At 62.8% G+C, this 25,146-nt stretch overlaps 1 protein-coding gene across 3 annotated transcripts; it reads right to left on the minus strand.

Moving 5' to 3' along the window:
- On the minus strand, positions 1-24,687 carry L1CAM (L1 cell adhesion molecule). 3 transcript variants are annotated; one of them, XM_058712596.1, is made up of 28 exons: positions 24,282-24,408; positions 14,568-14,758; positions 11,827-11,841; positions 11,141-11,246; positions 10,694-10,896; positions 9,579-9,701; positions 9,302-9,472; positions 8,903-9,014; positions 8,583-8,767; positions 8,293-8,424; positions 8,021-8,164; positions 7,306-7,417; positions 7,023-7,189; positions 6,744-6,900; positions 6,441-6,565; positions 6,170-6,280; positions 5,695-5,892; positions 5,363-5,433; positions 4,950-5,172; positions 4,218-4,333; positions 3,792-3,993; positions 3,583-3,705; positions 3,309-3,482; positions 3,089-3,208; positions 2,847-2,999; positions 2,459-2,593; positions 2,045-2,117; positions 1-1,373 (listed from the first exon to the last, which is right to left on the minus strand). In XM_058712596.1, the coding sequence occupies exons 2-28, from the start codon at positions 14,641-14,643 to the stop codon at positions 1,142-1,144; spliced, it is 3,759 nt and encodes a 1,252-aa protein (XP_058568579.1). In that variant the 5' UTR covers positions 14,644-14,758; positions 24,282-24,408; the 3' UTR covers positions 1-1,141. The 3 variants fall into 3 exon arrangements, with proteins under 3 accessions (XP_058568579.1, XP_058568581.1, XP_058568580.1); XM_058712598.1 differs by lacking the exon at positions 14,568-14,758 and having other exon boundaries at positions 24,282-24,687; XM_058712597.1 differs by lacking the exon at positions 11,827-11,841.
- Between the last annotated feature and the right edge of the window lie 459 nt (positions 24,688-25,146).

A 25,146-nucleotide genomic window follows, 5' to 3' on the forward strand; every position in this document is an offset into this window, starting at 1 on the left:
TTTATCTTCATGTGCAGGTTTTTATTTGCCTGTCATAATTCTGATATTTATGTACATATATATATTTCTTTTGTTTTTTGTAAAGGGCTCATCAACAGACCAAGCAAAGGCATAGAGGGACACCTTGCCTGCCAGGCAGGAGCACAGCAGAGCTGGGAGAACCAATCTTTCCTTTTTCCTTTTTTTTTTTTTTTGTCTGTTTTTATTTTTCCTAGGATGGGATCATCAAAGCTAATTGCTATAAACCTAGAAACCACCTAGAGACTCAGACATCTGCCTACACACTAGTGGCATATGGGGGAAGGCAAGGGCACAAACTTTCAAAGTCACGGTGTATTTACATTCCCAAGGTTGAGGGGCGGGGGAAGCTGAGCACGGGAACTACTCAGACAGGGGCTGGGCGGGTTGGCTAAAGGGTTCTGGGCTGCAGGCGGTGGCAAGGGCAGTGGGGGGGGGGTGTGCCTGCCCCACACCCTGGCAGTGACAGAGGCCACTTGGATGCTGTCTGGTGGGCACCGAAGGCAGCGTGTGTATAGAACTCCTGGAAGCCGGCTGTGGGGCGGGGTGGGCGGTGGGAGGAAGGTGCCGATAAGAGTGACACTGGCAGGTGGGGACTCTGGGCTCTCCAGATGGCCTCCTCTGCACCCGTGGCCAGCTTGCCCAGCTCCCATCCTGGTTGGAGCAGATGGTGGGGACGTCGAGTTCTGTCCCCGGTCCCAGCCAGGCTGTGTGAAGAGCGGCCAGCCCTACTTCCTCTCTGTCCAGCCACGGCCTCTCTCTGCCCAAAGGCTGATGAGGCAGCACCTGAAGGCTCCCGATGTGTGGGTGACTGGCCCCTGGGCTGGAACAAAGCGGTGTGTGCCCAAGAAGGGGTGTGGCTGGGTTTTGGCAATAAAGTGGGGACCGGGTAGTCAGAGGGGGATCAGAGGCAGTGAGTTCCTCTCCTCTGCCCCCAACTTCAAGCCTCCCACAGGCCCAAGGCCAGAGCAGGGGGCCGAGGCCTGGTAGAGAGTGGAAGGAGCCTCCGTCCCAAGGTCAGCACAGGTGTCGGGCTTGGGAGCCTTGGCCTCTGACTCCCGTGTGGCCCAGCCCCAGGCTCCGCCCTGCCAGGCCTTGCCTGGCCTTGCCTGGCTGGAACCTGCTACTCTAGGGTCCCGGCAGGGTTGATGGGGGAGGCGGCCCCTGAGCTGTCATTGCCTCCCGCCGCTTCCTTCTCCTTCTTGCCGCTGTACTGGCCGATGAAGGAGCCGTCCTCATTGAACTGGACGTCCACGCTGCCCCCGTAGTCGGCCAAGCTGTCATCACTGCCCAGGGGCTTGATGTCTCCATTGAGGGATGGCTGGCTGCTGCCAAAAGCCTTCTCCTCATTGTCACTGTGGGGGCAGAGGGCAGGCAGGAGTGGGAGGCTGCCCGCTAGAGCCCGGCAGGAGCCGGCAGGTGCTAGCCCGAGGGAGGAGGCCTGGCCCAGGGTCCACCTGCCTTCCATGCGCTCTGAATGCACTGGGGCAAGGGTCCTCATCCCTGACACATACCAGGGGTGGGGGTGGGGGTGGGGGGGGCAGGTGACATGCACAGCGCCAGAGGGGCAAGGCCCAGGCCTGCCCAGGGTGCTGGGGGACGCGAGGAAACAAGTGGGCGCTCGGCCTGTAGGTGAGCCGGACGGGGGCGCCAGTCCAGCTGGTAGCCCTTCCACAGCCCAGAGGGGGGAAGCCAGGGAGGTGACAGGTAGGCCCAGAAACTGAGCGTCGGCATGGGGACGAACTGGGGCGTGTTGGCTTCTCCCAAAAATAGGGAGCTGCGGGGCCAGAGGGCTGGGGGCGTGCGGAGCCCCAGCAAGCGGGGGCCGATGGCACTCCCAGGCACACAGTCCGCAGGAGGGCCCCTGCCATCAGGCTCTGACAGTGTCTTCCCACCGCCCCTGTCTTACCTCTCCAGGGACCTGACATCACCCAGCGGCACAGAGAAGAGAGAGAGACAGGGTCAGATATAAGGGCGAGAGCAGTGCTGGGCGGCTGGCCAGCACCTGCTCTTACCCCCAGCTCACCTGTACTCGCCGAAGGTCTCGTCCTTCATCGGCCGGGCCTCGGAGTCCACCTGGGTGTCCTCCTTATCCTTCACTGGAGACACAGAGAAGGCCCGGCTATCCCTCCCACCCCCGCCGGACCCCGGACATCGGGCCCCATCCCCGGCTTGGGGACGCGGGCGAGGCTTGCCCCCTGTGCTCCGAGGGCCCCGGGGACTCTCTCGGCAGCGCTCAGAAGCCAGGAAGTCTTCAACGTGGACCACTCACCCCACGTGGGCCTGGCTGCCGTTTGCTGCTGGTCTGCGCAGAAGCTCCCTCTGGGCCCCCCGCCTGCCCCCGACATGCCCATGCCGTCCTGCCGGAGGCTTGGGGACCGGGGGTGGGGGGCATGTACCCGCTCTATCGCCCTCACCTGAGCCCCAGGCCAGGGCCTACCTGAGTATTTGCCACCCTTGCTGCGCTTGATGAAGCAGAGGATGAGCAAGACGAGGACCAAGAGGATGATGGCGCTGATGAAGCCGATGAACCAGCCCTCAGTGGCGAAGCCAGCGGGAGGGAGTCTCACGCGGCCTGCGGGCAGATCGGGAAGACACGGAACCCGGCCCCAGGTGAGACACCCACTCCCAGCCCCTCTGCGCCGGGAACTGGCCGGGGCTGCGGGAGGACCAGGCCGGCAAACACCACAGGGGCGGGAGGGGACCGAAGCATGCTTGAAGCTGGCTGGTTGGGGAGGCCCTCGGGGGGGAGGGAGGACAGGGGGCACGGAGATTCCGGGAGGAGGAGTGGGGGCGCGGCGCGGGGCCGGGGCGGAGGGACGCGTCACCGGTGCCATTGGTCTTCACAGCCATCTTTAGGAGCACCCTCTCCTTGAGCAGGTGGATCTCATAATCTGTGTCAGGCTGCAGGTCCCACTGCGTGTAGGAGCTCTGGTTGTAGCTGACGTACTGCGGTGGCAGATGAGGGCCCGTCTTCTCGTCTGCAGGGGCGATAGGGCAGCAGAGGTGAGCAGGAGTGCCGTGCGGTGCCCTGGTTCCACACCGCCCCCGGGGGGCCTTTTGTGCTCACCTCCCAGGGCTTTGAACCAGATCTGGAACCCAAAGTTGCACTGGCCCTCCTTGGGGACCCAGGAGACCACGCTGTAATTCTCGCCGGCCATGGCCGAGATGTTGCCAAAATCCGGGGTCCCTGGGGAGCAAGAGGGCGTTGGGGGACCTCGAGGCAGCCCAAGACTGGCCATCCTGGGCCTGGCTGTCCGGCGGGGCCTTCTCAGCCCCCTCCAGCTCACCAGATAAGGCCATGGTGCCTCCTTCCCGCACGATGGCCTCTCCAGGGCCCTCTTTCGTGGTGGCTTGCAGCTGGAAACGGTACCGCAGGTGCGGGCTAAGGTTGGTCAGGTTGTGCATCCGCAGCTCAGGGTCCGGAAGGTCAAAGGACAGCTGCTCCTTGTCCCCATCATCCACTGCGAGGACAGACGGGGAGTTGGCCGTGACCTCCAGCTCCACCCACCCCTCAGCCGCCCTCTACTTGTCGGCCGAGCCCGGCCGGGACGACACACGTACACGGGTGGTAAGAGAGCACGTAGCCAGTGAGCACGCCGTTGTGGCTGAGCGGGGGCTGCCAGTGCAGCAGCAGGCTGGTGTCCGACTGGCACTCCACGTGCAATGCCTCAGGGTGGCCGGGCACTGCGGAGCACAGACATGGTGGCAGGTCCTTGCCTAGCCAGCCCTGGGGGGGTGGTGGGGACAGGGCCGTGGGCTGCAAAGCTCACCTCCTTCTGGGGTGCTGAAGGTCATCTCGCTGGCAGGCCCCAGTCCTCGGCCATTAAAGGCCTGCACCTCCAGATGGTAGGAGCTGTAGGGCCGCAGGCCTCCCAGGACGGCGCTGGTGGTGTTGGCGGGCACCACCACGTGCCCTTTGTGGACATGCCTCTTGCTGTGCTTCCTCTGACTGCCCTCCCACCAGTACGTCACCTGCAGGTGGACGGGAGGCCCCGCAGGGACGGCAGGTGTCCAGCAGGGCAGACCCCCTCCCCGCTCCGGCGCAGGCTTCCCACTGCCCTGAATGGAGAACCTTTCCTCCTACCCTGATGACTCTAGGACAGCAGGTGGCAGAGGCCCGCCCCAAAGCCTGCCACTCCCGTTGGCCTCGCACCTCACCCTGGGAATCCCCTTGCCCCCACGCCTTGAACCCTTACATTGTATCCCCGAAGGTGGCCCTTGACCTGGGCTGGGTCCACGGGCCACCATCTGACCAGCACGGCACTCGAGTTAAGGATCTTGATGCCTTCCAGCTCGGGGCTTGCCTCGGGGTCTGGAAACAGCCGGTGGCATGGATGAGGGCCTGTGGCCTCCGGAGGCCAGCCCAGAACCCTCCCGCAGAAGGGAGATAGATTTGGATGCTACGTGGGGGGCGGGCCGTTTGATGAGCACGGTGTGTGCACAGTGCGGGGTCTCTCCTTGCATACTGTTTGTCGGTCGCAAGGGCAAAAATAGTACACAAAGGAGTAATCAGGAAAGATCTTGACCAGGTGATCAAAACTAACATCTCGTAATGCTCCAGATGCAGGGAAAAGAAAGAAGCAGGACAACCAGACTTGATGGGGGATCTGGGACTGGACCCCGGACCAGGGGAAAAGACAGCACTAATTGATACAATTGGAATATCGGCTGCCAACTAGGTAAATACAGTGGTAAATCAACAGTAAATGTGCTGTCAAGATGGCACTTTGGTTATGGAAAAAAACGTCCTTACTCCTAGGATATGCTCTATGCAGAGCCCCGGCGTGGAGGGAGGAGTGTGGGCCATCTGTGCGCATTTGGGCTCCACCCCCCCATGGGCGGGGCCAGCCCAATACCCACCCCCCCATGGGCGGGGCCAGCCCAATACCCACCCACCCCCCCATTGGCGGGGCCAGCCCAATACTCACAGTCTTCCCCAGAGTAGCCAATGGTAATCTGGGGCTCAGGGCCTTTGCCCTGGCTGTTGACAGCCTGGACTTTGATCTCATAAGGCACAAAGGTGGACGTGTTGGACACAACCAGGAAGGGGTCGCTCACAATCTGCTCCTGCCAGGCACCCCGCGTCCCCTGGGGGCGCCACTGGACGCGGTACTGAACCTGGGGGGCGTTCCAGTCCATCCACCTAAGCGGCTGGAGGAGGAGGAGCACCAGAGAAGCTGGTGAGCCAAGAGCACTCACCTCCTTTGACCCCCTCCCGAGCCCAGCCTCATGTCCCGTCATCCTCTGGTCCTCAGCACAGCCAGGGGTCGCGGCCAACACCTGGTCCTGGCCTGATGCCCCAGGGCACGCTCAGCCCAAGGGGGAGGGGGGGCGCCCTCACCTTCCAAGTGATGACCATGTTGCTGGTCTCATTCCCTTCCCCCTTCACGTCCACAGGGTTCTTCTCTGGGGCTGGAAAGTAATGTGTTAACACATCAAAGCCATGGGCTCCTGCCGAGGCTGTGAAGGCCAAGGACCAAGGAAGGAACGGCACTTGCTGGCTCCCCTTTCTGGCCCTGGGAGCCGGGAGCCAGCAGCTCTGGGGGAACCCTGCCTCCCACCTTGCACTGGAAACCTAGAAGCACAGGGGCTTGGGCACAGTCACCTCTCTAGGCCTTCCTTGCAGGAGCCCAGGGGCCCTGGAGTTGGAGGCGCCCCTCCCAGGTGGCTCACCTGCCTCAGGCGTGACCACAGTCTCAGAGGCCGGGCTGGGCTCTCCAGAGCCATACTTGTTGATGGCAGTAACTCTAAAGGTGTAGCGGACGTAGGGCGACAGCTTGAGGGTGGTGGAGGTCTGGTTCCCGGGCACCTTGCCCAGACTATACCATTTCTCAGGCGCCATCTCCTTGTCCTCAAATTCAATGTCATACTCTGCCAAGAAGCGAGCCGGCAATTAGGCGTGTGGCATAGAGGGGAGGGCTACATGGGGCTGTAAGTCCGGGTCTCCCTGAGGAGGGGGAGGGAGCGCCCAAGGCAACAGGCATTCTCAGAGTTCCAGGAGGAACTGTGAGCCCCAAACCCAGGTGCTTGCCCTGTGGGATGGGCGGTCCTGGAGCCTTGGGCCCGGGAGGACGGAGGTCCCGCAAGGAGGGCAGGCTACCCGGGGTGGCTGTGGGGAGGTGGGTGGCGCCACGCTCAGGCCTCTTACTCTCGATGGGGGCGTTGTGGTCCTCGGCGGGTCTCCAAGACAGGCGCACCTGGCTCTGCTTCAGCAGGTGGCGGTCAGACAGCTCCAGCTGAGGCACCGGCCCGGGGCTCCCTGAGGGCCACGGAGGGTGGGTTCTCTGGCCCATACACCAGCTGGCCACCCCCCTCCCCAGCTTGAGAAGGCCCTGCAACGTGACCCCGGGCTCTTGTGCCCAGAGGCCCGTGCCCCCCACACCTGTAGGTCGGGAGCCCGACACTATCCTAGGACTCACCCACCACCAGGAGCTCAGCCCTGCTCTCCACTATGTCCAGCTCGGTGCCAGCCACGCAGCTATAGTTGCCCTGGTCACTGTAGTCCAGGCTGTGGATGACCAGGAGCCCATCCTCTATGAAGTACCTGGTGGGGAGAGGGCGCGCGCTTGTCCTTTTGTTCTGCTGCCCCCCTCCCCCTTTTGCCAGAACCTTCCTGCTCAAAGCAGGGGTGCTTCCCAACGGATGAGGCCAAGAGGTCTGGACATCCTGCCCTCCCCACTCTGCCCCCTTCCACCAGGCCCGGGTTGGGGCTGGGCCCGCACTTGTCATCGTCCCCAGACTCCTGCAGGTTTCGACCGTCCCCTCGCCAGGTGATGCTGTGCTGCAGGGAGGGGTCAAAGGAGGCTTGGCATGTGAATGTCACTTTTGAGCCTTTCTTCTCGATGGCACTCTGTGGCCCCTGTGTGATCTGAGTGGCATCTGGGGGCAATGGTGGAAAGGGAGGGTCAGTCTGGTGTCCTCCAGAGACCATAACCCTCCCTCCTGGAGGAGCTGTCGATCACGTCAGTCGGGGGCAAGGGGGGGAGGGGGTATCATCTGACCTTTGACCTGCAGGTTAGCCACAATGGTCACATTGTTTTGATCATTGGCAGCCTGGCAGAAGTAGTGGCCAGTGTCGTTGGTCTGGAGGTCCCGGATGCCCAGGGTCCCGTTGGTGTAGGGGAAGAAGCGTTCATCCTGTAGCACGGTCTTCCCTTCCTTGTCTAGCCTAGTGTGAGCAGAGCAGGCCTGGCTCAGACCCCACCGGGCTGGGCTCCCCGCCCTCCCCAGCTCCCTGGGCCAGAATATGGCTTAGAGGCGCCCCCTTCCGGGAGGGTCACTCACCACTGGACGCTGGGCACAGGGGCTCCAAAGGCCTTGCACAGGAGATAGGCGGTGCTGCCCTCCACCGCCATGTATGTCTCGTTGTCTGGGGTCAGGATCTTGGCCGGAAGCTCTGGGGGAGAAGTAGTTACAGGGGAGGGGGCAGGACTCAGGGTGGGGCGAGGGCCCGTGAGCACCCAGGGCAGGCGCGGGGTTCAGCAGGGCAACCTCTCCCAAGAGGGCCCTTGGGTACTTCCCTGCACCCTACTCCCACCCCTGCCGGACTGAGTCTCTGCCTTCCAGCGTGCCTCAGAGGTGCCTCCCATCCCAGGCATCCAAGTTTTACCAATTACTTGAGCCCCACTGACAGTCGACCTCTTCCTGAAAGCCTTCCTGGCCCACCTCTGTCTTCCCTGAGGCTCCGGGAGAGGAGCCACCAGGCTGGCCTTGGGCACATCCTGGCCAGGGTGAGCCTCCGCTCAGTGACATGCGGTGGGCCAGAGCACTCTCTAAAACTGCTTTTTCATCTGTAAATGGTGGCGAGACCCCGCCCTTCCTCCACAACACTCACCCCCCCACCCACCCCGCCCCAGCCCCCGGCCACCCCAAGCCACCGCTATTGATGGGGGTGGGCAAGACATGGGGTGGAGGGCCCCAGCGAGGAGAAAAGCAGCTGCTGGCCGAGTCAGTCTGGTGGCCTTGCCCGGTGGGCTGCGGGGACAGGTGGGTTACTCACGAACGACATAGATGTAGGCATTGGCCAGCAGCAGCCCGTGCCGGTTTCGGGCCTCACACTGGGTCACCATCGTGTCGCTGGGCTGCATGTTGCTCAGGATCAATGCTCCACGCTGGATGCGGTACTTCTGGTCCTTGGCCAGCTCTGCGTGAGCAGCAGGCAGGCCCCGAGGCCCAGGGCGGAGCAGTGAGGCACAGCGAGGCTCCTCGTCATCCTCCCCTTCCTCCCCGGGGCCCCCCAAGCTCCCTGCCCCTGTTCGAGGCCCCGCTCACCCTCCACGGGAATGCCATTGATTCTCCAGGTGACCTCGGGCTGGGGCCTCCCTTGCACTTGGCAATCCAGGCGGGCAGTCTCTCCAGGCCCATACAAATGGCTCTGGGGCTTGTGTAGCCAGTAGGGGGCAGCTGCGAGAGGTGGCGAGCTGCCCTGAGCAGGGGCGGCCGGCGGCCAGCTCTGGCCCCAGCCCCAGCCCCAGCCCGCCCCCTGTGGCAGTGGGCACTGCACACTGCCGTCCCTGGAGGTCACTCCCGGGAGGCCGCGCGACCCAGGAGAGGCACCGTACCCTCCACAGTGACGTAGTAGGTGTGCCGGTCGCTGCCCAGCGAGTTCTCGGCCAGGCACCGATACTCGCCGTCGTCCTCCTCCACCACGTTCAGCAGCTGCAGGGTCTTGTTGTGGTTCTGGTAGGTGACTCGGTCGGCCGGCATGGGGCCACTTGGGCGCAGCCACTTGATGGTGGGTGTGGGGCTGTCCAGGGCCACAGTGGGGGGAGGCCGAGGGAGGGGAGCACAGTGGAAGAGAGAGCGCAAGCCTGCTCAGCCCCGGCCTGTGACAGGGGTCCGCTCGTGCCTGCCCACCCCCACCCGGGGCACCCAGACTCACAAGCCCTCAGCGATGCACTCCAGGACCAACGGCTGCCCCTGCAAGGCCACCAGGTGGCTGCTGGAGTTGGTGGGGAAGAGTAGGCGTGGCTTCCTGTCGATCATGCTGTTGGCTGGGAGAAGAAAAGGGGTGGGTGGCACGGCCAACCCCACCCTCCACCCACGGAGTTACCAGGCCAGGTGGATGCCCCTGTGAGGCCTTAGGGCCTCTGTTTCCTCCTCTGTTAAAGGGAGGGCCCCTTCTCTGTTCTCGCCTCCTGGGAAGGGGTCCGAACAGAGGCGAAGCGGGAGCCAAGCCATCCTGGAGGAAGACCAAGGTCGCCTGATCTTTGGGATGGGCCGTGCCAGAGCGTGAGACAGCAGGTGAGGAGGAGGGTGTATCAGAGTCTTAGGGACTCACTGGCCTTGACCCGGAGGTCAATGGGCTCCTTCTGGATGATGGTCCGGGTGCCAGGGAAGTGGGCGTGGCAGATGTAGTCCGAGTGGTTGTCCGACGTGAGCACGTTGGCAAAGTAGAGATTGCCATTCTGGCCCATCGTCACCCGCTCATCCTGTTTGATGTGCAAGATCTCTGTGGGGGCGGGTGGGGGGCAAGGAGGTGAAGGTCAGGCCCCCGTCTGGGAAGCTGTACCCACTGACACCTCCACCCCAGGCGGCAGCCGCTCGTGGGCACCCACTACTATTCATCCAGTAGATCCGGAGCGGCTCTGCGCTGGGTGGCGGGTGGCATGGCAAAATCACCGATTCCCCTTCCTCCACCTCCACAGGTTTCACCGTCTCCTTCGGCCACTTGGGGGCACCTAGAAGGGACAGAGAGAGGCTGGCACTGTGGGGCCCAACTCTCCTCCCAGTCAAGGCAGGGCAGGGCAGGGGAAAGGAGGAGGGACGGCCAAGAGGGTGAGAGGGCCAGGTGGCGAGGAAGTTCACACGGTGGGAGGCAGAGACTTGGGGTCCTTTCCGGGCTCCCCACGCCGCACGCAGAGGACCGGATGGCTGTGAGGGGCCAACCCTTCACAATGCTTAGCTCCCACCCAGAGGCCTAAGATGGTTGGGGGGGCGGGCGGGGGGGGGGGGGGAGGCTGCGGTGCAGCGGTGGGGGAGGGGAGCTGCGGAAGGATGTGGGAGTCACAGACCCTTCCATCATCCTGACACAGGAACCATGGCAACAGTTCCCAAGGTAACCCGCGGGGTGGAGAGGAGAGAGGAGCATGCTCAGGAGGCAGAAAGCTCAGGGAGGACGGAATGCAGAGGGAAAACCCCAGGGACAGGGCCACACAGATAACGACGGAGCTGGCTGGCGGGCAGAAAGGAGGGAGACGGAGGGGCCGGGTCGGAGGTGGAGGGAGGAGGGGAGAGCAGAGGAGAGAGGCCACAGAGTGACGGGCGCAGTGGAGAGAGACGGCCCAGGGTGGGGCAGGAGATGGGGCCGCGGAGGCACGGAGGGGGCAGTGGGTCACACGGAGGCAGAGCAGACCCCAGGGAGAGTGAAGCAGGTCAGCAAGGCCGAGGTGGGGCAAGGCCCAGAGGCAGAAGCCAGGGAAGGGGAGACGGAGGGGACCAGGAAGGCAGCGCGGAAAGGGACAAAGCAAAGAAGCAGGAGGACCCTGCCGGGGAGTGAAGGGGGAAGGCGGCGGGCGGCCGGCGGAGCAGCCGGTGTCTTCCACCCGCTAAACCGGCAGCTGGGGGCGCGTGGCCACCCCCGGCCCGGACCCCCACACACGCTCCCTGAGACCTGTTTGGGGACCCTCTCGTGTACCCCCAGGCCCTCCCAGGCCCCCGCGGTGCCTCGCACCCTCAGCCATGAGCTGGATCTCGTGAGACATGGCGGTGCCCAGCTTATTGCTGGCAAAGCAGCGGTAGGTGCCCTGGAACCTCTGGGCGAAGTTGCTGTTGTTGCCCGCGATGGTGAAGGAGCCGGAATGGGGCGCCTGGTGCACGGTCACACCCGCTTCCTCCTTGGGTTTGAAGTGGACGCCGTCCCGAGTCCAGCGGAACCTGTGGGCAGAAAAGGGCTCAGAGGCCGAAGGCCCTGGAACCCAGGACAGGGGCTGGCACAGGCTGGAGGCCACGGTGCGAGCAGCCAGGGGCCCCGGGGACGGGCCGTGCAGGGCAAGGACCAGGGGACACGAGAGAGATCTGGGGCATCTGGGCGCAGAAGCTGGGCGGCCCCGGGAGGCAAGAGGACTAGAAGCTGAGGTCAGCAGTGAACAACGGGACTTAGAAGGTGATGGTCACTCACTGCACTTCAGGTCTGCCGCTGGCCTCACACTTGAGGCTGATGTCGTCTGTGGGGAAGACAACCAGGCGCCGTGGAGACTGTTCGGTGATGACAGGTGGTTCCATCACTGGGGACAGGATAGGGAAGAGGTGGTGAGGATGGGGTCTGGCTGGCTTCACGGCCTCGACCCCCGTCCCACTGGGAGGGAAGGCACGGTCTGAAACCCTCAGAGGCCCCAAGGCCGCGGAGGTGGGGGGCAAGGAAGAACGAGCTGGAAACAACCCGGCTGGGCCACAGGCGGGTGGGCCATGAAAAGAGGGAGAGAAAGGGACACGGCACAAAGGTAGAAAGGGACAGAACAGAGAGGACAGCCACAAAAAGTACAAAGAAAGACATCTGAGGGAGAGATGAAGCCAGAGACAGAAACCAGGAGGTCACAGGGACAGAGGGAGCAGAGAGGACGCAGTGGCGACAAGAAGCAGGAGAGGGTACAAGAAAACCCAGGCCAGGGCAGAGACAGAACAAAGATGGCCCACGGGTGAGACAGCGGGACGAGGACCCAAGAGCCCAAAAACGCAGCGACCCGCACGGGGCACAGGGCTCACAGAAGTGGAGCATGTGCGGCAGGGGGACTCGCTGGCACCCCTCTTCCCCGCCTCTCCCGCCCCGGGCCTGGGAAACACTCCCCCCCCCCTCCCCCGACTTACCACGGTATCCTTCATCTAAGAAGTCCGGGCAGCAAGGGCAGCAAGGGAGAGAGCAGAGAGAAATGCTGACACTTGCAGACCCCCTGGGGAAGGGGATGGAGGGAAAGGGGGCTACGGGTGGTGTCATACAGGGGGCACAGGCCAGGCTGGGGTTATGGGGCAGAGCAAGGCCCAGAAGGACAGGACCGTCTCGGGGTGGGCTAGGCTGCGGCCCCAGCACACAGGGAGAAATTCGTGCCTTTAACAAGGAATGCCCTCTGGACAGATGCTTGCATCCTGCGGGCGGAGGTGCAGAACTGACCCCCCTCCCCCCCAGAAGGTGGGGAGGAAGGCAGCCCAGCATCCAGGGCACCCTCCCCCGCTCCAGCCCACTTCCCTCCTAATCCAATTAGCACAGCTCAGTGTTTTCAATTACCCAGGCCCAGCCTTCAGAGCCCGGCTGCCCCCGCTCTCCCCCCCCCAGCCCTGCGAAACCCTCCCAAAGGCCTGGCTGCATCCGAGTTTCCATTGCCTGCAGGGCTGACTCCAGTCTTTTCTTTCTCCCCTTCCTTCCTCCCGGGCAACGGCCACCAAGTTGCCCGGGGCTGAGGCCAGAGCTGCTGCTTCCCTGCCACAGGACTCGGCCCAGCACCAGCCAGGGCGGCTGTGAGGAGGGGAGAGGAGGCGGGGAGGCAGGACGGGGAAGGCAGGAGTGCACAGCCTCTGAAAGCTTTGTCTCTGCAGAAGACCTCAGTCGCGGGTCCCCTGGAGAGAGGAGGAGGCTCCCGGGGGACACTGCAGAGGGAGTCCGGGGCTGGGGAGGGGCCAGTACAGGCAGCCTAGAGCAAGAGACAGTGACCGGGATGGAGAAAATCGCCTGGGCGGAGAAAGACGGGGAAAGAGACAAAGGGGCCCAGGGGCAGGGAGAGAGACAGCTCTAGCTGGAGGGCAGGTTCCAACAGGGCGGCACCAGGTGCCCAGAGCGGCCCACTTCTCTCTTTCTCCAAACTCTCCCTGCCCCTCCCTCCACAGACGGACACACCCGGCCAGACGGCCCCGTCGCTGTGGCAGCAGGGCAGGCCAGGCGGGTGCCCAGGGTGAGGCCTGAAAAGCGACCAAGAGGAGACGGAGGGGAAGGAGGACGAGCACATGTGTGTGAGTCCAGGCACACATGTGAATGCTCGGGAGTGTACCGCGCACAGGACGTTTGTGTGTCAGTGTGTTTGCATATGGGTGTGTCTTGGCAGAGTATGTCTGAAGGCTGTGCGTGTGCCTCCGTTCAGTACCATACACCTGCCTCTGTGTGTATGGATGACTCTGTTCCTTTGTGTCTAAACCCCTCGTTTGTGTGTGTGTGTGTGTGTGTGTGTGTGTGTGCCTCCTATGCGTCTTCTCCGGGGGCTCTGCCCCGTCTGTCTATCTGTGCCTGGTTGGATACAGGTGGCTCGTCTGTGTCTACCCACGTGTGCATCTATGTCCATCTGCCACGGGGAATCGGCACAGGCACGACTGCACGTACCTCCGTGTGCATATCCCAGGGGACATCCCCACCCTTTGTCCCATCCGTCCCTCTCCACCTCCTCCAAACCCTCGGCTGCCTCCCCCCAGCACCAGGTGTCCTCCAAGCCCGCCTCCCTCAGCCCCTGCCCCATTCCTGGCATAGACAGTGTTCCCCAGCGCCAGCCCCCGGCCCATCTTTCAGTGACACTGGCCTCCCCCAGGTCCGGGCTCAGAGACAAAGGTGGCAGGGTGAGGGAGAAAGGACTGGAGCCACCAAGGAGCAGGCTCGAGATACACAAATGCTGCTGCCCTGCGAGATGCCCCTCACACAAGCCCAACAGCCACTCACAGCAGTGTGTTTACACTTCCTGCTCACACTGGGGAGAAAACGTCATCACGGTGACACAGACTCCACACACAAATGGGTACTCACAGACGGCCCCAGCTCACATGCACACACGACCCACTATAATCAAATGCTAACAAACACCTGCAGACCTTCACAGACCTGACCAACAAGTAACAGTTACAGCGACTCACAAACTTACCCATGTGGGAAATCAAAATCACACTCAATAGCCACACCTAGTCGATCACAACCACACACATCCACACACACCAAATATACTGTCTGTGCAACTCACAAGCATACACAAATACTCATGTTTTGTCACAAGCCTCCAGTCATACTCCCTAACACCCGCACACCTACCCACGACCCTCCACGGACGGAAAGCTCCAGCAGTCTCACCCCTTCAGCCCCACCCAATCGTCAGGATTTACAAAACTGCTGGGCCTTTGTAAAGTGTCTTGTCCTGTGGCAGTTCACACACAGAGCTACCAGAGGCCGAAGATGAGATCACTCAGGTCAGAAACAGGGCAAAACTTGAGTCCAGGCCTTTGCACAAGCTAGCCCAGGACTGGGGGCCGGCCCCGTTCTCCCGCCCGCCACAACACCGGGGGAGGGTGGGGGAGAGCGGGCCAAGGGAGAGCACCGCGGGGGCCCTTCCGGCGCCGAGCCCGCTGTCCGTGGTCCTGAAACCGCCCTCCCCCGCCCGCGCCGGTCCCCTGTCCGTGGTGCTGACACACCCCGCGTCTTCCACCCTGTCCTCTCCAGAGGTCCGGGGTACCTCCTGTCCACTCTGTACCCAGGAAAGTAGAGGGGAGGGTCCCGAGCCGGCAGAAGGTGAGGAGGCAGAAGATAAAAGAGGAGCCCAGCGCGGCGGCGAAGGGAGGCGTCAAGGCTCCCTCCAGCTACTCACATTCCTCGGGGATCTGGATGAGCAGGCAGGGGCTGCACAGAAGGAGAGGCCACAAGTACCGCAGCGACACGGCCATCTTCCCGGCGGCGCCGGCGGCTCGGCACGGCACAGCCGGCCGGGCTCGGCTCAGGCTCCGGCCGGAGGGAAGGGGGCTGGTGGGCGGCTTGGGGTGGGAGCCAGGGGTGGGGGCACTGGGAGAGGGAAGGAGGGAAAGGAAGGGTGGGGGAGGAGAGAGGAGAGAACGGACGACTTTAGTGACTAACATCTGGGCGAGCCCGGGCTCCTGGCCCCGCCCTCCGCCCCGCCCCCAGTGGGCCAGCTCCCCCATCCCTCCCTCCCCCGCACCTTGGAGGGAGAAACCTAGAAGTCTTAGCACTGGTTAGGCCTCCAGGTTGCCTTTCATTCCCTTTCTCCTCTCCGTCTGTGCTTCCACACCAGCTGTCTCTTCAGCATCAACTTGTTGCCCCAATCAGCTCCCCTGGGCATGCCACAGGCCACTCTGTGCATGAGTGTGGATGTGGATGGGCATGTAGCCAAATATACACATTAGTATTTATGTGACTGTGCGTGTGCATGCAGGAGCACATTTGTATATGTCTTTTCTGGAAAGGGGGTGTGTGTCTGCAAGAATCAACGCATGGGTCTAGATAGCTGCATGTGCACACGAGAGCATGTGTGTGTCTTCTTGTGTGTCTGTACCTCTGGGGGATGAATCCTCGTGTCTGCTATCTCTGTGTGTGCACACAAGCATGAGTGCACGTGTATGTAGAGAAGAACTCTCGTCGGTCTCATTGCTGTGGGTTTCAGAGCCAACTGATCTCTGGGTGGTGTTCAGGCCTACAAAGCTGGTGGGGGACAGGGAGGTCTTGGGAAGTGGGGACTGGGAAGGGAGGAAAGGGGCCCGGGAAGGTGGCATTTCACAGAACAGGTTGAGGAAATGGAAGAAGGGGGAAGGAAACCTGACCTCAAGATGTGGCAGGAGGAAGGGAAGTAGGAGAACACCTCTCTGCTGTCCTTCATGCCCCGGGGGGGGGGAGGCAATAGAGATGACTGTGGCCTCTCCCCTTCCAGATGCTCCAAGCCAGGGTCAGGAGGAGCTCTGAGACAGTGTTTCTGTCACCTCTCATGTGTCTGGCAGGCCCGGGTCTTTTTCTGAGTCTTCAGGGCTCAACTGCTAGATGTGTTCACCCCAGCCCAAGTGACACCAGCCATACCCACTTTCTCCCTGCATGCAAGAAGCCCTGAAGACCAGAGGCCCAGGGAAGCGGGGGGGGGGGGGGATTCTCTGCCATGACTACAAGAGGAAACACACTCCCAAGAAGACAGCTGTCTTTGACTCCAAACAGGAAGGGGTGTGAGAAAGAGGCAAGGAGAGAAAGTGCAGGTGGGGTAAGAGTAGGTTGCTGGTTGACAGAGAGCTTGGAGGCTGGAGCTGGGGTCTGGATGCACTCTCCAAGACCATACTGGACATCTTCATTGTGCCCAGCCAACACCTTATCAAAGGGGGACGAGGCCTCATCCAGAATGCTGAAGAGGAGGGGAGGGAGGCCTGGAATGCCATGCTAAGGCATCTAGACTCTGTCAGGAAGGGACTAGGAGACATAAATTGGTTTAGTGTAAGGGGACCCGACAAGAGTGGGGAGTTCAATAGACTGCCTGGGGACTCAGTAGGGGAAATGGATGGTGGTGAACAGCTGGAGGGGGAGGTGGAGAAGCACCAGGACAGGTCAACATGGATGGGCTGAAGGCCAAGAGAAGGACTCAGAGGGCAGGAAGTGGCGAACGCGAGGCCAGTTCCCAACTTGCAAGAACTGAGCTGGGGCCCAGAAGGAAGGAGCAAACAGCAGACCTGTTCTGCCCCCACCTTCCCCCACAAAGCCCGGACAAGCAGGGTGGGTCCCAGGCGGCTTTGGCCTCCACTTCAAGGCCTGTAGGAAACAGTAGGAGACTCAGATCAGAGGGCAGGCGATCAAACGACAACCTTGGGAGCTCTGAGCACTCTAGTCTTAGAAGGGGGGAGGGGAGAGAAACCAGCTAGGGGAAGCTCAAAGAAGGGCCTTCCTGCACAGAGGAGGCCAGGGAGCTCCCTTTGCTGGAATGATGATCACGGTCATGGGAACTCGTCTTTGTCCTCAAAATCTAGGCTCCCAGAATCGGGTTCAGCATATATGCCCTGGATGTATATGCAGGGAAAATGCAGTACTTCTGAGCCCCTGGCTCCCCATTCTCTGCCCCATCCCGATGTCCCACAGTCTCACACCCAACCTCTTTTAGTCTCCTGGCATTTGCCACCCAGCTTGCCACCTTCCCGGGGAACTCAGACAGGCAGGAGCCAGAAGGTTGAGGCCCCTGACAGCTGGGAGGGGGCTCTGCCTCTTCCCCTCCCACCGCTGCTGGGTCTCTGATCTCTCATCATTCCTCAGGCAATTACAGAGCCAGCAGCTCAGGTTGTCGGCTCAGCAGGCCCCCCAACCCCCATCAGCACCTCCAGGGGCAAAGAAGGCGAGAGTGTTCCACAAGCTGGTGTACAGATGGAGCCAAGGCCACGTCTGCGAGGGGTGGGGATGGGCTGGGGAAGACTGAAGGGTGACAGACAGGGTGAGAAAGAGGCAGGAGGGAGCAGGAGAGGCTGAGGAGAGGGGCTGGGGGAGGGAGGGCAGGGAATGGGAGACAAAGACAGGATGCTGGACCACTACCACGGTAACCAAGACGGAGAAATCTAGCAACAGAGACCGGCATCGGGGAAAGGGCGAGAGAAAAGGAGTACAAAGGGTGAGAGGTGGCCGCAGAAAGCCCTGATGGGAAATGGTCCAAAGAGCAAGAAGAGTGAGTGAGTGGTGTGTGTGCGTGCACATGTGCACAGACGTGGTGGTGCCTCCTTGAGTGTCCTTGTCCCTGGGGGGGGGGGGCATGCCAGGCAAGGGACTGGGAGGGAGGAAGGAGGCGGGCCCGAGTATGGGGGCTTCTTGGGCTTAGAGGTCAGGCTGGACTGACAGGCAGGGCAGAGAGACAAACAGCAGAGAAGCTGTTGAGCCAGGACCAGAGAGACAAAGCCCACAACAACAGAGACAGAGCAGCAGGTCCCTGGCCACTTGTGGCACTGGGGCTAGGAGACAGTTGTAAGGCAAGATGAATGAGCCACTGCTGGCTGGCCCTCCTGGAGGAGGTGGGGACCCCCACGGCAGGAAGGGAGAAGCACTCAGAGTGAGCAGCCGCCCGGCTGGAGGTAGGCGCCCACACGTCTCCAGGCACAACCGTGAGTGTCCGTGTGCATGCCCGCACTTTGTGCTGGGGCGATGCACAACAAAGGCAGGCTGATCCTGAGTGGGTCTAGCTGGGAACCCATCCCCCCGGACACACCACACTGCACAGGCAAGAAGAAAGGGCGTGGCAGGCACCGAGGCAGACTGACGTCCGCTGGAGCCTGCACAGACACTCAGGGCTCAGGGCGGCAGAGGAGCCACGCCCCTTGCTGCACCCTCAGTCCCTGGGTCCCCTGGGGAGTCTTCTCCTCTGGCCTCCTGTCCTCTTACTGAGGGGGACTTGGAAGGTCGTGGGTTGAAGCTGAGATCTGGGGTGGCTGCTTTCCTCCCTGACTCCCTGACCATACACACACACACACACACACACACACACACACACCCCTCACGAACCTTCAAGGGTGCCCCGCGTCAAGGGTGTCCCGCGTGAGTGAGTGCCCAGGTCCTGTGTAGGGTCCTCCGTGTCCCTCCCATCTGACAGAAATGGAGTCCCTCCAGGGGCACGTAGCCAGAGGGCCCTCCAGCTCAATGTCTGTTGAGAATGGCAGCTTCCCATGGCCCGGCAGGCCCACCAGGGGCAGGGCTGGGGGCTCAGCTGGGGCTCAGTGCCCCAGGTGTGTGAGACGGTCAGGGTGTGGGTGCTGGGTCCACGTCCTTGAGGCTCGGGGAGTGAGCGCATGGGGGCATCCATGCCCGGGCTGTCTGCCAGAAGGGCTGGTGGGGGCCTTTGAGCCCGTCGGTGCGTATATGAGGGTATGGGTGTCACCTCCACCCTACGCACTGTGTTCCTTTAAGGCTCCTCCTCGCCCTCCCCCCCCCAGGCTGTGGCTGGCGGGTTTCCATGGAGATGGAGCCCAACTCCCTCCACTGGCAGCGGAGAGGAAAGCCTGCCTGCCTGCCTGCCTGCCTGCCTGTCTGCCTGCAGCAGCCTAATGGGTTAGATAATACATAAAGGAGGCTGCTGGGTGGGAGCCCCCACAGGTATCTGGGGCCTGGAAGTGCTAAAGGACTGCCACCTTGTCCTCTGTGGTTCCCACCGCCTCGCCCCTCCCAAGGCACTCCCCAGAGTGAGCCCACAGCCCCCTCAAGGCTGCAGTCTCCAAGGCAACAGCAGCTCACCTGTAATGGACCATTCTCCTTAAAGGATGAGGAAGGGGTGGGACAGAGGTTAACCCTTCATGGGAGAGCAGTGAGAACAGACCGTCTCCACTGGGAAAGGAAGGGGGCATCTAACCATCTGCGGCCAGAACAGCTTTTCTCCACCCCCTCACGTGTGTGTCTCAGTCAGGTGCCCCATTTTATTAAATAAATCCATGGATACCACTTACCACACGCCAGGGTTCTTCCAAGCACGTTTACACACATCACCCAATGAATCCTTAAAATCACCCCAGAGAAGGAGGCCCTATCATTACCCCAATTTTACAGATTAGGGAACTGAGGTTCAGAGAACCAGAGCACAGTGTCCAAGGTCACAGAGCTGGCACTAACGTTCACCAAGAGTAAGGTTCTAGATGGCGTGGAGGTTCCCAAAGCCACCAAAGACTACTCTGGCAGGGGGGAGGTCAGCTTGCCTCTCAGGCATGTGTACGTGTGTTCCCAGAGGGCCAGGGGCCTGGACAAGGATGGCCTCCAAGCCGTCCTGTCCCCTAGGGAAGGGCTGATTTGCTAGGCAGATGGCAGGCAAATGGAGGGGGGGGGGGCAGGGATGGAAATCTTGGGAGGAGGCCACGTGGAAGTAGGATGTGACCCATATCACGCCTCAGCACAGAGCAGGGACCATCTCATCCCTAGGCCTTGGGCTTTACTCGACCCACCATTCAAGGACGCCATCCAAAGAGAAGGCAAATTCCTTTCTCTATTAAGCTTGGGGACAGCGTGCAGAAGGGGAAACTGAGGCCCAGGAGAGCAGAGGCCAAGACTCATAGAATGCCAGTGCTACAGCCAAGTTTCCCATGCACAGTTGGAGAAACTGAGGCCCACAGCCCGAAAGCTGCCTCCCTCGATGCCCTCTAAGCCTCCCCTTCAACTTTGGAAAGCGGGCTGAAAACAAGACCAGAATACCCCCCATACACACCTGAGAAATGAACCTGGCACTAGAGGGGGCTTTGGGGGCCAGGCTAGAGGGCACAGCGTATCTCTCATTGCTATGGGCTGACGGGGCCTGTCGCTAGAGCAGGCAGGCGGTGCAGGGAAGGTGCTGCTCAGATACGCCAGTCCGGGGACACCTGGACCAAAAGGGCGGGTGGGGGCGCCTAAAAATGGCTCAGAGACTGCCAGGCCCCTCCGGCCCCCTCGCGGCTCCCCACTGCCAAAGGGCTAAAGAACAGAGGGGGCCCAGGAAGCCTGGGGTAGACAATGGGGCCTCTGTTGTCCCCAGGGCCTCAGCATTCCTAAGGCATGAACGCAGGAGGCCAGGGGAGGGGTCAGAGGGCACCCCCCCCACACACAGCGGGAAGCCCCATATCATGCGCGTCATGCATCGGGCATGCCAGCCTCTGTGCCACCGCCATCAGTCCCGCCCCTTCCCCCACACAGGCCCACGGGGCATCTGAGGGGACCCATTCGGGCACAGAAGGATCTGTGTGCCCACGCTCTCTCACGAACACACACAAATGCACACATGCAACCAGATAGATGATCCCCACACATGCAAAGAGGAATACTGGAAGCTACGCACACGCCCATGCCCAACATCGCCCCCATGCAAACATCCAGCCTGGCTGCCCTCTCCCAATGGGCCTAGCTCCGAAGGCTCTAGACAGGAGAGCTGAGGGAGGGGCTCCCGGTAACTCATCTCCTCCCTTCAAGCTCAATCAGACCGACATCAAGATGGACAGGCTCAGAAGGCCCCCCTGGCTGAGTGCACAAAGCCCAGGACGCTGCCGCCTCCTGCTCCACCCAATCCAAGGCTGACAAAGCCGTCCGTCCTCGGTGGGTTTAGGGACAGAGGCTGGCATGAGCCGCTGAGAGGCAGGACAGTGGCTGGGCGCTCCCTCGGAAGCTTCAAGACCTAGAGAGAACACGAGGGCCCAGGCGGGCTCCCGAGGCCCTGGGTGGGGGGAGCTGGACAAAGAAAAGCTTCTGGAAAGGCCAGCAGCCCAGAGCCTTCCCCTGCAGAGGGACCCCCCTCCCCCCTACCATCTGACCATAGCCTTTAGGAAGCCACAAAGATCCTGTTGATATCTGGGGAGAAGGCAGGCTGGCCTTGCTAACTGCCTGACCCCCGGTCCTCTGGCTGGTGGCCAGCAGGCGCCTCCTGTCCACCCCTCAGGTCAGATGAGACCCCTACGGGCAGTGTGGGCCCAACCCAAAGGCATGAGCAGTCACCCTGGTGCTGAGGCTCAGAGCTGGGGCCAAGCTCAGGGCCATGGGGAGTGGGGCAGGGGAGAAGCAGAGAGAGAAGATAGGCAGAAGGGGAGGGGTGGGGCAGGCAGAGGAAGGGGGAGAGAAGGAGGGGAGTAGTGCCCTCCCCACAGCAAAACTCAACTGAGTGGGGAGAGGGAGGGGGACCTGGAGAGGTGGGTGGCTGGCAAGGAGAGCGCAAGGGGGGGTGGGGGGAGGGCAGAAGAAGGGAGGCATCCAGAATGGGGCAAGTCAGAGCAAGCAGGAGGGTGAAAGACTGGAGGGCAGGGCCTGCTGAGGGCCCATCCCAGCGGGCCCCACCCAGGGACCCAAGCCTGGCCTTCCCAATCACGGCAGGAGCGGGCAGGGCAAAGACAGTTGCCAGCCTGTGACCCTAGAGGGGGGATCAGACCCGCCGCCTCCCCCATTGTCTGACTCACAGGGTGGGGCAGGGCCCCTGGGACTGCACTCGGGCTGTCACCCTCCCCCCTCGCTCCTGCAGAGGTCTGCACCGGACCCCCATCTCTACTCCATTCTCCCCCAGCGCATGCCCCTCCCCAGGCCCCCAGACAGCCCTGGAAACGCATCCCCCTCATCCCAAAACTGTTCAATCTTTTGCCCAAGAAGGGGGTCCGGCAAAAGCTGCCATCACCTTTGCCCTGGCTCTCCTGGAGGCTGGCCTGGCACTGATGCGTGACTGGCACGGCCTGGTTGGGCCTCTCCGCGAGGCCATGCGGCCCTCACTGCTCAGAAGAGGGCCCCGAGACGTGCTTTCCAGCTGTGCCATTTAGAGTGGCCCCAGAGACGTTGGTCTTGAAAGGGACCTTGGAGATGAATGTGATAGCCAAGAGGCCTGAGACTCAAAGCAGGGAAGGGACCGAGGGTCCCAAGTCACTGGGCTGGAGAGTGGCAGGTATGGCACGCAGGGCTGCTCCCTCCAGCCTCCCCCGCAGGCACTGCCCAAGTGGGTGCCATGGAAGGCACCCACCCCAGCGGCAGAAAGAGGCTTAACAGGAGAACAGCCAGATGCCCCTGCCCACTGGAGTAGACCTTGGACCAGGCCTTCCGTCACTCCTCGCTTCCCTTTTCCCTTCAGATAGTCACAAAGGAAAAAAGAAAAGCAATTCGTACCCTCTGAGGACAAAGATGGTGTTGGGCTGGTTTGTTACCGGTTTTTCCATCAGTGGCACGGAGCCTGGCCCAAGTGGGCACTTGCCCAGCAAATGACCGTCCACACCACGGCCACGGAGCTCCCGACCGGGGAGGAGCTCATCACTGTGCAGGAAGGGGACCCTGCCGCCTCGGGGCGCGCCGTGCACACACTTGCACACTCGGTGCTCTGCAGGGGGCTGGGGGGCTGGGGGAGGAGCCTCTGGGGAGCGGCCCGTAGCAAAGCAAAGAGACTGAGGCCGGGGTGTGCTGAGCGGTGATCAGATCACCAGCGCTCCTTAATTTCTTTTGTTCTTTTCTGTATATTTCAAGCGTTCCACAGTAAGATGCATTACTTCTGGGGTCGCGCACACACAGACACAAGTGAGTAGGGAGAGAAGGACGAGAAAGCAGCAAACAGAAACGACGGAGGAGCCAGAGGGCGCCGCTGGTCTCAGCCCCGATGCCAACTTGCCTTGTGGCCGTAGAAAGCCAAGAGCCCCTGGAGGCTGGGGAGCCCAGGGGTGCGCGTGTGGGTGCTTCATTGGGTGCAGTGCCAGGTGAGAGGCTGGGCCAGACCGAGTCCCGCCGCCCGTAGCAAGGAGCTGATCGGGAGAGAGAGGCCCCGACGGGCCCCTGCCGCAGCCACCCCGTAAGGGACAAGAAACACGAAGCTCGGCAGCAGTTTGTGGGAAGAAAGGCTGACTGGCTTATTCACTGTCAGGGCCACGTGAGTCAGCAGAGATGGCACTGGGTTGCCCAGAAGCCCCTGCCCTTTGGGTGGAGTTAACTGGAAGCAGGGCACCTACTTGGAGGGGGTGTCAGGCCTGCGACTCCTCGGGGCTGGCAGATGGCCCTGGGCCTGCCTCCCGAAGACAGACAGGCAGTGAGGAGCCAGGCTCCAGATACCCTGTAGGGGGCGGCAGGTTGCACTACGGTGCTCTTTGCAACCCCTACCAACCAAGAGATCCCCAAAATCGACCCTAGGGAGGGGGGAGGAGGAATTGCAGGCCCCTCCCATAACTGAACCGAGATAGAAAGACTTGGCAAAAGACCCGCAGTGGGCAGGGACATCGCCATGGGCACCTTGCTTTCCAGAATCCCTAGCCGCGAGCCAATGAGACCCTCCCTCCCTCACCTGTCCCCCACAGACCCGCATTCTACACCCCTGTGCACAGCCGCCCATCTGTTGGTGCCTGGGCTGACCTCACACGGTGCGCCCTTTCTTAGCCACAAGAGCCTGCGGAAACTGAGGCCGCGGACACACCCTGTGCCTCCGCAGGAGGAGACCCCGGTCCCGGGTCAGGCTTTCGCAGGGGAGCCCCGGGGAGTCCAGGCTGAGGTTTGGAAAGAAGAGGGAGGAGAACAAAGCCCCCCTTCCCCACCCCTCCGCCTCGGGGCGGAGGGCCGGGCAGCGCCCTGCCCCGTCCTCACCCCTCCCCCATGGCAGGGGCAGCCTAGGCCAGCCCCTACCACGCAGGCGACGGGATTTTCAGCCAAACAGAGCCGTCGGCTGGGTAAGAGGGGCAGCCACGCCCAGGGCCACACCCCACGGCGGCCGATGGGGGGTCACTCGGCCCGCACCGCGCTCCCTTTCTCACACACGCGCACACACCCGTAGGGACGTGCCAACTTGGGCCCCCCACCTGCCCGCACGGGCCCTGCCTGACTCCCCGCTTGGTGTCCCTCTCCAGATCGGCATCTTGGGCGTCGCCCAGGTACCGCTCACCTGTCGGGCTCCGGCTCCCAGCCTCCCTCCCCCGCCCGGCTCCCGTCCGTGGGGCCCGGAGCCCGGTGCCCGGCCTGGGTGGGGCTCCAGCCGCCCAGCCCGCAACTGCGGGCAGGGCCGTGTGGCGCTCCTAGCTCTCGTCCCCCGACCCCGGCCTGTCAGGGCCGGGGACGGGGGGCCGGGGACGCCGCAGCCGCAGCCGGGGCGCGAGGGCAGGCCTGCCCGGCTTACCTGCGCTGCGGCCGCCGCTCGGGCTGCCCGCCCAGCCTCCGCGCACGCCGGCCTCGGACCCGCTGCCGGAGCGCGTCTGCGATGCCGATGCTGCGGCGGCAGCGGCGGCGGGGCGGGGCGGGCGTGCGCGCAGGGGAGGGGGAGGGGAGCGCAGGGGAGGCGGGGGAGGAGGGAGTGAGATCACCTCCCCCGCCGCCCGCTCCGCCCCGCCGCGCCCTCGCCCCTCGTCTCCGCGGACCCCGGCTTCCGAGCCGGGCTGCCGAGCCCGGCGCGGGCTGGGAGTCCCCTGTGGTCCCCGCCCTCCGCGGGACCTCCGGGAGACCCCCGCCGCCAGGTCCCGCCGGACCTGCGCCCACAGTCCCGAAGTCCCTGGCCCGGGAGTGCCCCGCATCCGGGCGCCCGCGCTGCAGTGTTGGCTCGGGGCAGGGATCGCGGGGCCGGGGTGCCCCCGGGGCGCGGGGCTGGGCGGTGGAGAGAGGAGTCGGCTGGGGAAACATCCCCAACCCTTTCCCGGCCCTCGAGGGCGCTGATGAGCGACGGGCACCCACACGCAACGGGTCCCGGCCGCACCCTGGTCGTGGGGTGTTTGGACGCTCCCCAACCCCAAGGGACAAGATTCCTGAGGCCCTGGGCTCTCTCCCGCATCCTTCCCATCCTAGGCCCCCGATCCGGTCCAGTGGGGCCCGCGGGCCTCCATTTCAGCCCACCAAGGACGCTCCAGGGGCGCAGGCAGCCCGGAGCCCAGGGGCCAGGAGGTCGCGGAGAGGGAGCCCCCGGAGCCGCACCTCTCATTTCCTAGATTTTCCTCCAGCTCCCTGCCAGCTTTCCCAGGCCCGTGTTTTATTTCTTTGTGGTGGGGATTGGC

Source organism: Neofelis nebulosa, chromosome X, assembly GCF_028018385.1.
Source record: "Neofelis nebulosa isolate mNeoNeb1 chromosome X, mNeoNeb1.pri, whole genome shotgun sequence".
NCBI lineage: Eukaryota > Metazoa > Chordata > Mammalia > Carnivora > Felidae > Neofelis > Neofelis nebulosa.

Bases quoted from the DNA above. Each gene is read 5' to 3' on its own strand.
- L1CAM (XM_058712598.1), bottom strand. From the start codon at position 24,672: ATGCGGGGCACTCCCGGGCCAGGGACTTCGGGACTGTGGGCGCAGGTC. The intron at 8,768-8,902 runs GTGAGTCTGGGT...GGCCCTGGACAG, and splicing joins GAGTGCATCGCTGAGGGCTT to CCCCACACCCACCATCAAGT. The intron at 6,566-6,743 runs GTGCGGGCCCAG...TCTCCCCACCAG, and splicing joins GAGTCTGGGGACGATGACAA to GTACTTCATAGAGGATGGGC.